The sequence below is a fragment of the Apium graveolens genome, chromosome 5, assembly GCF_009905375.1.
Source record: "Apium graveolens cultivar Ventura chromosome 5, ASM990537v1, whole genome shotgun sequence".
NCBI lineage: Eukaryota > Viridiplantae > Streptophyta > Magnoliopsida > Apiales > Apiaceae > Apium > Apium graveolens.
This window is the reverse complement of record NC_133651.1, coordinates 257,523,496-257,537,556: the sequence shown is the minus strand read 5'-3', so window position 1 is coordinate 257,537,556 and position 14,061 is coordinate 257,523,496. Positions and strand designations below refer to the sequence as shown.

Below are 14,061 nucleotides of genomic sequence, written 5' to 3'. Positions count from 1 at the left end.
CAACATACTTCTCAAAGCTGGATTTAAAATCTGGATACCACCAAGTTCGCATGCACCTACCTGATGTGGAGAAAACAGTATTTCGGACGCATTATGGGCATTTTGAGTTTCTGGTGTTGCCATTTGGACTTACCAATGCGCCCTCTACATTCCAAGCTTTAATGAATGAAGTATTCCAGCCTTATCTTCGTAAGTTTGTTCTTGTTTTCTTCGACGACATACTCGTCTATAGCCGCACATGGGCTGACCATTTAAACTATTTACGAATGATTTTTTCTATCTTACAACAACATGAGTTGTTTTTAAAGGAATCTAAATGCTCATTGGCTCAATCTAAGATCTCTTATCTCGGCCGTATTATATCAGCAGAGGGAGTGATGGCAGATGCTGAAAAGATTGAGGCTATGACTCAATGGCCTAAACCAACAACTATTCGAGCTCTTAGAGGATTCCTCGGCCTAACCGGTTACTACAGAAAGTTCGTACATAATTATGGCTTGATTGCAGCACCTTTAACCAATATGTTGCGGAAGAACTCCTTCACTTGGACTAGAGAATCAATGGCTGCATTTGAACACTTAAAGCGTGCCATGACAACGACCCCGGTATTGGCATTACCCAATTTTGAAAAAGACTTTTCTGTTGAATGTGATGCTTCTGATTATGGAATGGGGGCGGTGTTACAACAAGAAGGCAGACCCATTGCCTTTTACAGCAAACCAATGGCTCAACGACACATCAAGCTCCCGGCTTATGAAAAGGAACTCATTGTGCTTTCACAAGCTATTCGGCATTGGAGACCTTATTTATGGGGAAGAAAATTCATAATCCGTACAGATCATTTCAGTCTCAAGTATCTACTTGATCAACGAATCAGTACATCCCCTCAACAACACTGGATAAGCAAACTCTTGGGTTACGATTTTCAAGTGGAGTATAAGGCAGGCAGGGAGAATCAAGTGGCAGATGCCTTGTCGCGAAGAGATGACAATGTCGGACTGATTGCAGCAATTTCTGGGCCACAACTAGAACTTTTCAAAGCCTTGATGGAGGAGGTAGAAACTACCCAACCATTGCAGTCCATTATCAACAATATCAAGTTGGGAAAATTACCACCACAATGGTCATATAATAATGGACTAATATTCTACAAAAAGAGAGCATATTTGGATTCTAATTCCCCTCTCATCCAAGTTGTTATTTCAGCGCTGCATAACCAAGGCCACGAAGGATACCAAAAGACTCTATTTCGCATAGCATCTGACTTTTATTGGTCTGGAATGAAGAAAAATATCCAAGATTTCATCAGGTGTTGTGCAATTTGTCAAAAGAACAAATCTGAGCATTTACAACCAGCTGGTTTGCTACAACCTTTGCAAGTTCCCTTGCAAGTATGGGCTGATATTTCAATGGATTTCATTGATGCCTTGCCACCTTCATTTGGGAAATCTGTTTTGCTAGTCGTGGTGGATCGCTTTTCAAAGTATGCGCACTTTATTCCCATGTCTCACCCATATTCTGCAATCTCAGTGGCAAAAATGTTTTTCGATCATATATTCAAGTTGCATGGCCTGCCAGAAACAATTGTGAGTGATAGAGATGTCATTTTTACAAGCTCCTTTTGGACAGAACTCTTCAAATTGAGTGGAACAAAGTTAACTTTTAGTTCAGCCTATCACCCACAGAGTGACGGGCAAACAGAAGTCGTTAATCGCACCATTGAAGTCTACTTACGCTGTTTTACCAGTGATCAACCCCGCAAGTGGATGCAATGGATTTCTTGGGTTGAGTATTGCTATAATACTAGCTATCATTCTTCTCTGAAAACAACTCCTTTTGAAGTCGTTTATGGGAGAGCACCACCTCGCCTTCTAAATTATTGTTCTGGGCTAAGTCGAGTGGAAGCTGTGGAGCAGGAACTCAAAACTCGAGACCAGATTGTATCGGGAATTCGTGATAGACTATTGCAAGCCCAAGATATCATGAAGAATAACTATGATAAATCTCACAGAGAAGTGCACTTTGAAGTCGGTGATCTGGTGTTGCTGAAGTTACAACCTTATCGGCAACTATCTCTAGCGTCTAACAGGAACAAAAAACTCTCTCCTCGATATTATGGCCCATTTACCATACAAGCAAAAATTGGGACTGTAGCTTATCGTCTTCAACTTCCTCAAGCAGTCAAAATACATCCAGTTTTTCATGTCTCCTGTTTAAAAAAATTTCAAGGATCTATTGATGAGACATCACCTACGTATCCAGATATTCACCAAGGGGAAGTTCTGCCAAGCCCAAAAGCTGTACTGGACAAAAAGATTATTGCAGGAGAGTATCATATTCTAATTCATTGGGATGGCTTATCTCCTTCTGAAGCGTCATGGAAATCAGCTCAACTTATTGAGAAACAATATCCAACATTCGCGCTTGAGGTCAAACGCTTTTTGGAGGAAAGGAGTAATGTTACAAGTAATACACCTGGTCAACAACAAAGTGTCCAGGTGGTTCCTTTTCGTCATTATTACAAGAGACGCAGTCAAAACAAGCAAGCTAGAATTATGGGAGAAGACTCTGTTTGATTGCAGATTTTTAGTTGGGCTAATTACAGATTTCTAGCTTCATAAAAGTAGCAGATTTATTGCTAATTGATGCAGATTTTCAGGCTATTTGTTAGAAGCAGGATTATTGCTAGTAGCTGCTGATTATTAGCTTTTTCCTTGTAAGTATTTAAAGGTTCATTGAGAAATAAGAAAAGGGAGAAAAATATTCCTTATCAAATATCAAATGAGATCAGTGAGCTCTCTCTAACTGAGCTCTCAGTATTTTCCTATTCTTTGCAATTAAGCAAACATAGGGAGAGGTAGGAAGAATAAGAATAACACCCCCTTAAGGGAAAGAATCGACCAAGACTTCACTGTAAAAGGTCCCGTAACTCGATCCAGAACTCAGGCACCTATCAGGTAGTTATACATAGATGTGTTGTTTACTCTGATCTTTACAAAATAGTATAATCTCGGATTGTAAATGCTTTCTTATTATTTATTATAATTGAAAGTTAATACTCCTTTAATATCTCTTCGTACGAGGCTCCGTGTGATCGTTGAATTTAGATCTTAATTATAAGGAGATCTTAATTACAAGGTTTCCTTAGATTAAATAGTTATAAGGAGATTCAAGCCTCTAGCCGAAAATGAGATTTGGTCTGAAACCATTTACATGACTTTAGTATATTCTACAAGAATATGATCTGTTTAGATGTCTAATTGAACTCCTTCATCGGGTGCAGATAATCTGTTTAAGATGATTGATTTAATAGGTTAAGAAATTTTAGTAAGAATGAAGATAAGGGAAGGTGCAGACTTGTCTAAAAAAAGCGCTCTTATGATAATTATGAAAGTGTCACTCTTTTTAAACTTTTTGAATATACAATTTTAACAAGAGCATGCGACTTTGACAATACACAATACAACTTAGAAATCCTAACTTAATGGAGGCAACGTTATTTGAACCTTGATAACTAAATAAAAATCTCTAGTGCCAATGGTATTCATTTATTCGAGGTTTCAATGTATATTTTTTTTGACTGGTTGATGAGGAATTTAAATTGCTTTGATGGTTTTTAATATGCTCTAGTGCCTCAATGCCTTCTGTTAACAATCATGTTAACAATTCTCTGCCAAAATATTTGTAGAAGATCTTGACAAAAAGGAACTGGAAATAAACAAATGATCGATTTCACCCTATTATTTCATTATAGTTTTTGAGATAAATTGAGTATATAGATAGGAAACTCAGAAAGGTAAGGAGGAATATTTATTTTCTTTCTCCAATTTTCTATTATAAAACGTATTGACAAATTCTAAGTTTAATTAATTTCTATAATATTAGGAATAGAATGTGACAATTCAACATATACAAGAGTAGATGTTGGATTTCGAATATTTACATGTAGCCATGTACTTTAATCTTTGAAGGAATAGTGTATATCTAAGAGTATTGTAAGAGATCTTTATTAATCCTATTTATATCATTGGGTTGTACTTTCACATATGATAAATCTTATATATTTATTTTAGTTTTCCTGGCTGGTTTTCATGTAGAGGATAAGGATTTTTTATTGCCTTGCCGGTTTTTAATTTGCACCAGTGTGCTAGTATCTCCTGTAGACGATATTTGTTAAAATGTATTCTAAAATGCAGGTTTCCGGTATCATGTTGGTTATACCAGCCTAAACCAAAGATTGCACGAGTTCAGGATGTGTGTTTTTATTAGAATATGGATGTACACCCGGTTCTCAGACTTGCAAAACTGCATAGGTAGGATAATTTCCTTCCTATTGTCTTGAACCTTTACTTTCTTTGCAATTGCATCACCATTATCACCTACCATTCAGCCTCTTAATGTAGATGATAGTCTTTTTCTTCAATTCATTAAAGCTTACTATTAAGGTTAATTGATGAACTTATTACAAATTGTCAACATAATAATTTTGAATGTTTAAGTCCTTCTCCGTATACGTCCAGACTAGCATACCTCCGCGAAGTACAATTTTTCTTATATCTATATTTTACTAGGAATCCGACATATCTGTGATATAAATCATCATTGGTTAGGCATCTTAAAGCTACACTGCAAGTCCTGTCTATATATATATATATATTAGTATAGATATAGCTGTGTGAAGTATAACTCTAGAACTCAGTTTATGTGTCCAACAACACTTTTATTTCTTGCTGCACAACAAATATATAGAAGGAAATATGCCAGAACAGAGTTGGCTACAAAAAAGGAAACTACCTCCCACTACTACTCCTACAAAAACTCCACTACTTCACTTATTCAGCTAAGTCCTAGAAATACTCCAGACTGATTCTTACTAAAACAAATACAATTAAATTGCATAAATAAAGACAGAAAATAAGCTAGCTAGTTTAAGATTAATAACCAACAATCTCCCCCTTAATCTTAAACAGCTTTATCCAGACGTCTAACTCCCATGAGCTGCCTCATTCGTTCGAACTTTACTGTGGTTAACGCCTTTGTGAGGATGTCGGCCTTCTGCAGATCGCTTCCGACATATCTGATGACAATTTCTCCTTTCTCGACACAATCACGAATAAAATGATAACGGATATCAATGTGTTTACTCCGTCCATGAAATACTGGATTTTTTGATAAGTCGATAGCAGATTTATTGTCTACATACAGCACCACTGGATTCATCTTCATATTGAGAATTTCACTCAGAACATTCTTCAGCCATATCCCCTGACAAGCAGCTGCAGTTGCAGCCATGAATTCCGCCTCGCACGAGGATAATGCAACACATCTTTGTTTCTGACTTACCCAAGTAATAATGCTTTCATTCAGATAGAATACAACGCCTCCTGTGCTTTTCCTGTCATCCAGGTGACCACCAAGATCACTGTCAGAAAATCCTGTAAGCTCATTGTTGCTGCCATCCCTCGTATAGATTAGTCCGAAGTTTACAGTCCCTTTTATATACCTTAATATCCTTTTCACAGCGTCTTGATGCATCTCAGTTGGACGTTCCATGTATCTACTAACCACCCCCACAGCGTATGCTATGTCAGGCCTAGTATGTACTAAATACCTTAATCCTCCAACCATTGATTTGAACCGAGTACTGTCTACTGCTGTTCCCTGTTCGTCTTTATGCAGCTGATCCTTAGAGTCCATAGGATACTTAGTCGCATTACACTGCAGCATTTCAGCTCGCTCCAGAATTTTCTTTGCATATCCGCTTTGTTTGAGCTCTATATATCCCTTTCCTTGATCAACTTCAATCCCCAAATAGTAGTTTAACTTCCCCAAATTACTCATCTCGAAACTGCTACTCATTTTCTTCTTGAAGTCTTCGATAAGAGCCACACTCGTACCAGTAACAAGCAAGTCATCCACATATACGCTTATGATCAACGTATCTTTGCCTTCTCTTTTTGTATACACAGCATGCTCATATGGGCACCTAGCAAAACCCATCTCTTCAAGGCACTGATTCAGTTTAGAGTACCAAGCTCGGGGAGCTTGTCGTAGACCATATAATGCTTTTAAGAGCTTGTAAACCATATGCTCCTTTCCCTTTTGAACATATCCCTCCGGCTGTGAAACAAACACTTCCTCTTTAATTTCCCCATTCAAAAAGGCCGTTTTGACGTCAAGATGGTGTACCTCCCAGTCTTTATGAGCTGCTAAAGCCAGCAAAAGTCGAACTGTTTCCAAACGGGTTACAGGTGCAAAATTTTCTTCAAAATCAATCCCCTGTTCTTGCGAGTATCCCTTTGCTACCAAACGCGCCTTATACTTTATTATGTTACCCTCTGCATCCTTTTTAGTTTATAAACCCACTTGAGACCAATTACTTTTTGATCTTTAGGCAGTTCTGTTAATCTCCACGTGTCATTCTGCTCGATAGACTTTATCTCTTGTTGCATAGCCAGTCTCCAGTCTTCACTATTTGATGCCTGTCGATACGTGTTTGGTTCCTCCATTGCCATCAAGTAAAGTTCATCCTCAAGTTCAACTTCATGTGAGTCATTATACACATCTCGCAGTGATCTATACCTCCTGGTAGGATTGCTGTCATCATAATTTTCAGAGTTGGGAGACGAAATAGATGACAAATCAGGTGATTGCAGCACTGGTGACATCGTTCCAGGACTATCACTGTCTGATTCAGCATCAACACCATCCTCAGTTTCTCCTGCAATTTTCGTTACTCCATCATATCCTCTGTTCAGCACGTCTGGAATCGAGAAAAAATTCTGATCATCCTTCTTTACTGATTCAGTCTCCCTTTCCCAAGGCCAGCTTTCAGTTTCTTCAAAAATGACGTCGCGAGTAACATGAACCCTCTTATTTACGGGGTCATATAGTCTATAGGCTTTCGTCCCTGGTTCCTTGCCAAGATTCACTACCTTTTTGCTCCTGTCATCCAATTTTTTTATGTGCACACTCGGAATTTTCATATGAGCTATGCAACCAAAAATCCGGATGTGACCAATATTTGGTTTTACCTCAGTCCACGCCTCATATGGAGTTTGCCCACTCAAAGCTCTAGTTGGCAGCCTATTTAATAAGTAAACCGCATGTCTTACTGCCCCCCCCATAATTCTGTTGGCAAATTCATTTCTTTCAGCAAACCCCTAGCCATTTCAACCACTGTTCGATTTCTCCTCTCCACGACACCATTCTGCTGAGGCGAATAAGGGGCTGTGTAGTGTCGAATTATTCCAGCTTCCTCACAATAGTTTACAAATTCTTTGGAAGAAAACTCTCCCCCTATCTGTTCGTAACACTTTGACCTTCCTTTCTTTGCCATCCTCAACTTGAGCTCGAAACTTCTTAAGTACACTCAACGCTTCATCCTTATGCTTGAGCATGAAAACCCACATGGCTCTACTATAATCATCCACTAACAACATAAAATACTTGTTGCCAGCAGATGTTGCAGGTTGAATAGGACCACACAAATCTGCATGTACAAGTTGAAGGACTTTGGTTGCACTATAACATGCTTTGGCAGGAAATGATTTCCTCGTTTGTTTTGACATCAAACAACCATCACACACAACATCAGGAGGAGTAATTTTTGGCAAACCGTATACCATCTGATTCTTTTTCATCATGACAAGAGACTGGTAGTTTACATGCCCCATGCGCATATGCCATGACCAAGAAGCATCACTTGATTTTGACATTAAGCACGCTGAACTACTAGTCTCAATAAGTAGTTTATACAATCTATTCTGAGACCTTTGCACCTTAATAAGTAGTCTTTCTTTATTATCATAGACCCATAGAAAATTCCCTTTAATCAAGACTCGATTGCCCTCCTCTGACAATTGACCAATACTTATTATATTACTACGAAGTGTAGGGATATAATATACCTGTTTCAGAATCCTTTCTTTACCATTTCTGCACTTGAGAGTAATTGAGCCTTTGCCTTCTATTTTCACCATCGACCCATCACCAAACTTAACTTGCCCGTTATCTCTTTATTTAATTCTTTGAATTTTGATTTGTCTCCTGTCATGTGATTGCTTGCTCCATTGTCCAAGTACCAAATACTTGATTCCACATTCCTTTTATCGACGCTTGAGTTCAGTTTTGGCAGAACTTCACTCTCATTCAGCAGTACTATGTCTTTATCTTCCTCCGTTTGTTTTGCCAGTAACAACGCCGGTTCTTCATCTTCAATCTGAGCCATATTTGCCTCTTGTCTCACTTCTCGTGTCCTTTTGGGTTTCTTACATTCAGCTGCATAATGGCCATAACCAAAGCAATTAAAACATCTGACCTTGCTTTTATCTCGACCACTCCGTCCCTTCCAGTTTGAAGCACTATCACCTCTGTTTCATTCATTCCTCTTTAACCATTCTTCCCTGGTTAGAAGAAGTTTTCCTTTTTCCTTTTCTTTCTTAGACCATTCTTCCTCCGTCATAAGCAGTTGCCCACCAGAACTCTGACCTCCAGAACTCTCAGACATTCCCTTCGTTCGTTCTTCATGAGCCTTCAAGGATCCCACGACCTCCTCAACAGTTAGTGTCTCCATGTTACTGAATTGTTCCATGGTCGAGACTATCTGTAAAAATCTACTTGGAACTGCTCGCAGAAATTTTTTGACCACATATGACTCATCCAAAACCTCTCCCAGAGCCCGAATATTAGTAACAATTCCAGACAACTTCATACTAAAATCATCAACGTGTTCTGTATCCTTCATTACTAATGATTCAAACTCCGATTTTAGAGTCTGTATCTTAGCCGTTTTAGCTCTATCAACTCCTTGACATAATGTCTTAATCGCCAGCCAAACATCCTTAGCCTTTTTCTTCTCAGCAATCGAGAGCAACATCTCCTCAGAGATTCCTTGATAAATCATTGCCAACGCGATCTTATCAGTCCTTTCATCACAAACCGCCTTTGGATCATTAGGCTCTATTGCCTCCCACACCAAGTGAGCCTGCATTATCACCTTCATCTTGAGAGCCCACGTAGTGTAGTTACACTTAGTCAACGTCAGGTAACTAAGTCCTATTGATCCACCTCTTCCCTTGTTTGTGTCCATCATCGTCGATCTCGTTTCTCTCACAGGTCACCCCTGAAGCTCTGATACCAAATTCTTAAAGCTACACTGCAAGTCCTGTCTATATATATATATTAGTATAGATATAGCTGTGTGAAGTATAACTCTAGAACTCAGTTTATGTGTCCAACAACACTTTTATTTCTTGCTGCAGAACAAATATATAGAAGGAAATATGCCAGAACAGAGTTGGCTACAAAAAAGGAAACTACCTCCCACTACTACTCCTACAAAAACTCCACTACACTTATTCAGCTAAGTCCTAGAAATACTCCAGACTGATTCTTACTAAAACAAATACAATTAAATTGCATAAATAAAGACAGAAAATAAGCTAGCTAGTTTAAGATTAATAACCAACAAGGCATTTACTACCTAAGAAATTGCAATTCAGGTTCTCACTGCTTAATATATGGAACTAGGCTTCTGTTTCCATTCACCTAATTCTTTGCATCTGCGTCAAAATTTTAGATTGCACGTGTAAACCTAGAGATTTTTTTGAACAGATGTATAAACCTAGAGGTTTGAACATTTATATACCTAGGAATTCTTGCCTACTGCCACACATGTTCAATTTGTATTGAAAGTAATTATATATTAACTTCTATTAAGCTAACTAATTCGTAATCCATAATCAAACTTATTGAATTCATAAATTTCACTATTTTTTACAATGAGATCATTGCACTTGCTTTTGAATATCAAAATTAGAATTTTCAAACTTATTATAGGTCTAGATTTCATCATGTAGTAAAATCTTACTCTCTGAAGAAGATATATTTATGTTAACCTACAATAGCATACATCTTGCTTTGGCATATGTGTGACATCTCTTTATATAACATGATGGAATCATATTTGAGTACTAAGAATTAGTTTTTTATTCCAGTTGTAGGGTGGTCGGTCATCTGCATTGAGGATGATTCTAGCATGATAAAATTAACGTTGTTTATCAAAGAAGCTGAATTCAATTCCAACTTTTATGCGAAGACAAGTCGTTACATGTGTAGGTTGGAAATAGAACTTATATTCGTTTATCCATTGTATGCTCAGATGTGGCTTAAGCCGTAATTTCCCCTTTTCGCTAATTATTGTGTAAGCCATAACCTGAGAAGCAACTTTACTCGGATCATTTTGCTATATAGGATTCAACATCTTGAATGAAGAGGCCTTTGTTCTTTAGTGTTCAACTTATTTGATTTAAACATATGTATTATAAGTGCAAGAAAGAAATCAGCTAAGTTTCTCCTCGGTTTGGATTGAATATAATCTCTGCCGACTGATTATTTTTTTTTAAAACGCCAACTGTTACTAATTTGTAAAGGTTCTTAGCATTTTTTCAGCTTTTTAAAGATATAAAACAAGAACAAGTCCAGTGGAGTGCTTTGTATCTATAACTGCCTAGGTGTGGCATGAAACAGCAACTGAAAGAATTAAACTGAGTCAGACAACCATACAAAAACTTGTTTTTATCATGGATCATAATGTACGCCTCATTGCAGACATTTCTTTGGAAGATGATCCGAACGGTATATGTGCGCTACTGGGTTTCAAGATGTAAAGCTAAATGTTATATAGAGTATCGTGCTCAGATTCATTCAAAAGCTTATACAGTGAAAGTTCAAACTTGGTGTAGCTTTTTACTTATTAAAAATTTCTGTTTTGATTTTAAATTTAAGCAATTTATATGACTTTGTTTTCAAGGCAGTCTTATAAATATATCAATACTGTCGAAATTACGTGTTTTAAAAGAGACTCGTGCTTTGCACGAGTTTTTATGCTAGTTAGTACTAGTAAACCACCTGGGCTACGGAATTAATACAATAGGAGCATTTGTTAATAAAAACAAAGTTAATACAATAGGAGCATTTATTAGTAAAAAATAGATTGGAAACTCATGGGCCACCAACCCCTCTTCCTAAATCTGTATCTAATTATGGGGACAATCTATATAATCCTAAAGGCTACTATTGCCCATATAAGATTTACCCATGACCCATGACCCATTTTATTTTTTTACACATAAAACTTTATATTATACACATATCCATGAATATTTAACATTTAAATTCATTATAATCCATTTTAAAAATACCATAATATACACTTAACCCACTCCCTAATTGTACCAACTGAATAGTACGTTTGAATTTTTTGAATTATTTCTCTCAGGTTGCTGCATGACTCCAGCCTCCTCTGATCTTCTCATTCCTTTCATGCTCCATTGATCTGCTGTTAATCATAGATCCACACTCTCAGACAACTCTTCAAGGACTTCACTTATAGGTTTGTTTTCATTATGAAGTTCTGTTAATCATTATGCACGTTAACTGTTATCTGATTTGGTTGATTTGTGTCTTTATCTATAGGTTTGAACGTTTAATTCGTAGCCGAGATTCATCAAATCAGGACGCAAATCAATCTTTTGTGTTGCAGCCCATCCCAAGTTTGAATGTTCCTGACTCTTCTGATATTGTATCTTTCTTTGTCTTTCTATTCGTATTTAGATTTGAATATAAATCATGTTCTTATATTCATTTCATGAACTTAGTTGTGAAGCGTATAAATATTTGTGTTGGCCAAGAAAATCTCAGTGCCAGTGTTACAATTGCAAATCAACAAACACCAGCAACTGTAGTATCGTCTGGTAAGTTTTCCATATCATACATATCTTATCAGTTACATAAATTAATTTTAAAACTCATGTATAACATATGCATTTTGTAGTGAAAATTAGGTCTCCTTTACAACCATTATCAAACAAGACAAATGTTCTACGTGATACCCCCTCCACAAACCTTCTAACTTTGTTGTTGATGTATCTTCTAATAGAAGCAACACATCTTCCTTCACATGTATGTGTAGTTTCTTTACAAATGTACTGTGCAGATGTTCAATTTATGTATCAATGTTCCTTGTAAATGTATCATGTTGTGTATAATTTTATTATCTGTGATATTTATTGATTGCTATATTTGAAACATATGAGCAGAAGTGTTGGATTGAGACCTGTTGGTGGATCAAATAACACTCCTTACAGTGTATCAATTTCACCTATTTCGGGTATTACAGTTGAAGAAAATAACACTCCAACAGCCAAGAACATGGAAGGAGCTGCTGCATTGTCAGATATTACCAATGCGTCGTGTAAGTTATATTATAACTTGATACTGAAATTACGAAGTTTGTATGTTCTGTTGCCTTTGCTATATGTTTAACATTACATTGTGTTATTGGTTGCAGCCGTGAAATATATAATACGTGGCCGTAATATTGAGAAGATTTTTACAAACCCCATGCGTATGTTGTCTTTTGATAATTCTGTTTTCAATAAGTTGTTATGATTTCCTATTTCATTATTGCCCCTAATCAGTTTCTTCCCGCACTAACAATGTATATTAATAACTCTGTTTTTTATTTTATTTTTGTTCAACAATCATCTTTATTGGGAATTACAGGTGTAGAAAATAACAGTGTAGCGGCGAAGAACATAAAACCATCTTATACGCCTTCAGATATAAACAATACCATGTGTGCGTTAGCTATTAACTTAATTCTCAAAATTGTAAGATTTTATGTTTGTTTTGATGGGAAAATAATTAATTCCCCTTGTTGTATTTTGTTGCAGATAAAAAAAGTAGAGTACGTGGTCCTAATATTGAGAAGATGTATACAAATGCCATGCATACGTTTTTTTAGAATATGCTATTTTCTAATTTGTTTTAAAACTTTACACAATGTAATTGATTAATCCCACTTTCTTCAACAAAGGAGATGTATACTTAAGTATTTGTTTACTATGCAGCTGTGGAACGTAAAGGACTTGGTATGTCCTTTGTGAATAGCGGTGACACATCTTCAAGCTCTAATCCCGTCTTTGAACATGGGCGAATGAGCCAACCCGGGACGTCTGATTTATGTAGAAGTTGTCATAATCCCCATGAACCAAAGTTCAGAAACGATAAAGGAAAGAATAAATGTCAAGCATCTTCTCAGAAGAGGAATTTGATTTCAGATTTTGAAAATATGGTTGAAATTGACAATTCAGAGTCCAGTGATTCAGATGTTGGAATTGATGATATGTACCATGATGACCTGGATGGTGTGATATTGAATCAGAATTTGTGGCGTGGATATATGGATCTTGGTCACCCGTCAAAGTTGTGCAATAAATTTGGTGCTACTATGTGGAACGAAGAGTGTAATAATAAATCATGTTCATGTAAAGAGCTCACATTTTCTATGTATTGTCGAAATGGTCAGATATATTTGCCAAAAGAAAGACCGCCACCAGGACCACTAGCTTCTTTATGACTTGGTGGTGAGAAATCGAAGCATTTTAAACAGTACATAAGAGTGTACAACTGCATGTTCCAATTCACTTTCACCGGTGGTAAGATTGATAACTCAATAAAAAGAGATAACTCTCCATATTGTTTTCGCTTACAAGGTCAAAACTATCATTTGGTTGGGAGTTTAGTACCGCTGGATAGGTCTTGCCCCAAATTTTGCCAGCTTGAATCAATGCAATGGGAGGTGCTTCTGACAATGTTGATCCAACTATTGTCGAGGAACTTTTAAGTATGTTAGACAAGAACAATGAGTTAGTCAAAGCTTTTCGCATGGCTCGGAATTGGTTTGAAAATGAAGAGCTGGATGAGTTTAAGTTAGTCCTCATATCATCTCAATCTTCTAACGGTAGACCAAACCATATTACGCCATCTGATGAAGTTGCTGCTTTTATTGTTAGTGATGATACTGATACCGGTGGTTTTAGAGACACAATTGTGAATTCCAAACAAGAAGGATTGAAGAGGATATATAAAACAGATCCACATTTCATGCAGTTACAATATCCAGGGAACATAGGGGTATCATAAATGTATACCTCTGATAAGCAATAAATACTCTGAAAGAGAGAATTTAGATGATTGAAAGGCATATGTCATAGC

The 14,061-nt window shown here is 36.8% G+C and overlaps 1 protein-coding gene across 6 annotated transcripts in view; it reads left to right on the top strand.

Moving 5' to 3' along the window:
* The window catches only part of LOC141725087 (uncharacterized), a 28,894-nt gene extending 15,494 nt beyond the window's left edge, over positions 1-13,400 (top strand). Inside the window, exons 3-11 of one of the 6 annotated variants that reach the window (XM_074527475.1) lie at positions 4,197-4,313; positions 11,282-11,395; positions 11,479-11,756; positions 11,837-11,964; positions 12,102-12,256; positions 12,353-12,409; positions 12,568-12,642; positions 12,738-12,777; positions 12,915-13,400. In XM_074527475.1, coding sequence (XP_074383576.1) covers positions 12,214-12,256; positions 12,353-12,409; positions 12,568-12,642; positions 12,738-12,777; positions 12,915-12,927 — 228 coding nt within the window. In that variant the 5' untranslated portion in view covers positions 4,197-4,313; positions 11,282-11,395; positions 11,479-11,756; positions 11,837-11,964; positions 12,102-12,213 and the 3' untranslated portion in view covers positions 12,928-13,400. The other 5 variants (XM_074527474.1, XR_012577003.1, XR_012577005.1 and 2 more) reach the window with 5 other exon arrangements.
* The last annotated feature ends 661 nt before the right edge of the window (positions 13,401-14,061 follow it).